Raw genomic sequence first — 2,784 nt, 5'->3', positions numbered from 1 at the left:
AGTATGCGCAGTCCACCTTGGGACTCTCCTTGGGGTTGAACAGGGAGATGAAAGAGACATTTTGGGCGCTGGTGTACACAGATGCCTCGGTGCTGTTAGCTGGAGGCAGGCCGTCGAAGTTGGTGAAGGCTTCTTTCCAGTAAGCCACTGCGGCCTCGCAGTCGGCATCGGTTCCTTCTTGCACTGCGTAGGCGTAGGTACCATCTGGTGTAATTTCCTCTACAGCATCTGGCATCTGTTCCTGTTGCACAAGGCACCCAGCACTTGATTATGGATGTTGGAAGTAACACGTGGGTTTGTTCCATCAGGGGTCGCCCCCTGTCAGGCTTTGAATTATGGTCGTATTGCGCACTCCACAACGAAGGATGCAGCGTAATTTGGTTGCATGTATATGTAAGTGCGTATTTCTCTATCTATGTTTGTGTTTTTAGATGGGCCCTGGTGGCATTTCAGCAAATACTAAGATCGGGGCATTCCACGGATTTGACTGTCTAGCCTTACCTTCTTCATTGCATCGCAAACGTCCGTCAGGTAATCATCGTTTGGCGTTTTTCCACTGGAATCGTCAGAGTGACTTGCGCTGTCTGCTGAATGAATTGGTAGTTGTCCAGAATTATCTGCTGCTACTTCGAGTGCACTGAAGCCTGCGGCACTCCGAGCTGCGTTCATCGGTGATGAGCAGTTTACCCTCACTGCAAGCGCAACCCCGACAACGAAATCCCCTAAGAGCCTTGGCTTGTCCCCCTATGTAAGAGAAAATCAACTGATATTTCGGATAATTAAACGCTTACCGGCAGTGTTTTTAGCGGCCGACGGTTCCTCCCCGTTTGCCTTCACCAAAAGAACGGCGGCAGCCGCCAATGAGAGGAAATTGATGACGCCCATTCTCGAGAAACACCGTGAAAAATATGATATTTCAGTATCGGAAGTGTCACTAAATTGAGGGTGAATCTCTGAAATGGCTATTAAGTGCGTGGGATGGAGTTTGGGTAGCGGCAGTACTGGTTCGGCTGCCCTGGTCGCGCTGCCTCAGGGCTCGCATCCGGGCACGGCTATGTGCTCTTTTGAGGCAATGATATCTACAACGCAATTCCGCTTTTTCTTCAGCCAAGTACTGTGTTTGTAAGGCGTATTTGTTCGTTTTTTTACATAGTAAAATTGCATACTTTCGTTGAAACGCATTCTTAATCTCCCGTGCATTCTTGTGAGGGAGCCTACGATCACTTGCAGTCCTTCGAGACCTAGCAGGGATCTTCGGGCATTAGTGGTAAAACTACGGGAAAATGATAGTTGCTGATCATTTGATTTGTCCGATGGCCTCAAAGTAGGATATTGGAAGCCTTTCGCCTTAACGTTGGTGCGACTTAGGTATTTGCAGCTAGGTTCCTCCTCACTGGATCCGGTCTTCAGCGGGTCATGGGATCTTCATCACTCCTATCTGAAAATGCCTGGCTCCGACGCTGCCCCTTCTTCCTTCTTAAGGCATTCTGTCGTTTTATAGGCTTAGAGCCCATCTAACAAGTTTGTTCGTGCAGTGAAGTGCTCGCCATTCGACCTGGTCGGACGGTAAATGCTGCAAATGATCGCGTCCATCAACCGCTAATTAACACGTAGACAGTCTCAAAGTGTGCTTGTTGCTCCATATCGGCGTAAATGTGTTTAAGCACTTCTGCTAGTCACCCGAAATGCACGTTTTCACGGTCCCGCAGGTGCGTTCGGCTTCAAACAACCAATTTTCACCGCAGGGTGGCCCCAGCTGGTGAGGCCCCGTGACAGCGATCCCAGCACTGAGAGCTCCCCACCAGGATATTCCAACGCCACTCTAGCAATTGCTCCCCTTTGCAGTGCCGTCAGCGGTTCATTCCGTGCTCCCGCATTGCACGTTCTTTCGTGCAGGGCTTCGCCAGAACTCGAAAGCTCATGGTGCCTCGATCTTAACAAATTTCCTCTCCCGGAACTCGTCACTCATGTACACTTCACACGCGCTTTCAGGGTTCTGCCTCTTTTTAATCCAGCATTAACCCGCGAATATCCGGGGGATAGAGGGCTTGCCAACCCGTTGGACGAGTGGTGATTTGACAGGTTTTCTACAGCATCTGTCTCCAGAAAGTTGTTTCCCTATTGAAAGTATGAGTATGCAAGACAGGAAATCAACTTCAACAAAATGAATGACTTGGAATTACAAGAAACACGGCTCCTTCAAGCACAGCCATCACTTCTCCCTCCTAGTCAGGCACTTAGCGCTGCAGTGTCGTCTGGGAAGCAGCGTCGCAGTTGATTCTGCTGCGTGTCGAATTTGGCTATGTTTTTCCTTGCAGTTTTACTTTTTTTGCAGCATTTTGGGGCTCTCTTCCCCCCGAAACACACAGCGCAAAAGCCTGTATTAACAGTCCAAGCTACGTGCGTAGTGCGACGCTGTAGGTCCTTGCAGTGTCGTCGCACAGACGTTGCCGGAGATTGTATGGTGGTGGCAAATGCAATTTATCATCCTTCGGAAGCTGGAAAGTTACAAGTACAACCATTGGCTTATCTACAGTTTCTTTGCTCGACAGAAGGCGGAAGGCCTTCTTCTTGCTCCGTCCCCTTGGCTGCCTAGTGTATGCCCCTCCGTCACTCAGCACCTAAATATGGCCTTGACGAATGTGCCTACCAATGCATACTAAGGGTTTAGAGCCTTGCGTAAAACAGTTAAGAGAAAATTGCAGCCAGCTCCCAGCAGGTGACCGTCCCGAGGGACTTCCTTTAACCGTCAAAAATAAACTGTAAATGGCAGATATAGAAGCG

At 49.4% G+C, this 2,784-nt stretch overlaps 1 protein-coding gene across 1 annotated transcript in view; it reads right to left on the bottom strand.

Moving 5' to 3' along the window:
• The window catches only part of EMH_0024670 (SAG family member), a gene marked incomplete at both ends in the record, with an annotated part of 1,028 nt that extends 143 nt beyond the window's left edge, over nucleotides 1-885 (bottom strand). The window contains 3 exons of the mRNA XM_013502331.1: nucleotides 6-241; nucleotides 502-692; nucleotides 792-885. Of these exons, the coding sequence (XP_013357785.1) occupies nucleotides 6-241; nucleotides 502-692; nucleotides 792-885 (521 nt within the window). The remainder of the gene's footprint in view (nucleotides 1-5; nucleotides 242-501; nucleotides 693-791) is intronic.
• Between the last annotated feature and the right edge of the window lie 1,899 nt (nucleotides 886-2,784).

Source organism: Eimeria mitis, genomic scaffold (genome assembly GCF_000499745.2).
Source record: "Eimeria mitis Houghton genomic scaffold, Emh_scaff888, whole genome shotgun sequence".
Taxonomy (NCBI): Eukaryota; Apicomplexa; class Conoidasida; order Eucoccidiorida; family Eimeriidae; genus Eimeria; species Eimeria mitis.
Note: the sequence above shows the minus strand (reverse complement) of the source record. Positions and strands in the feature narration are given on the sequence as shown.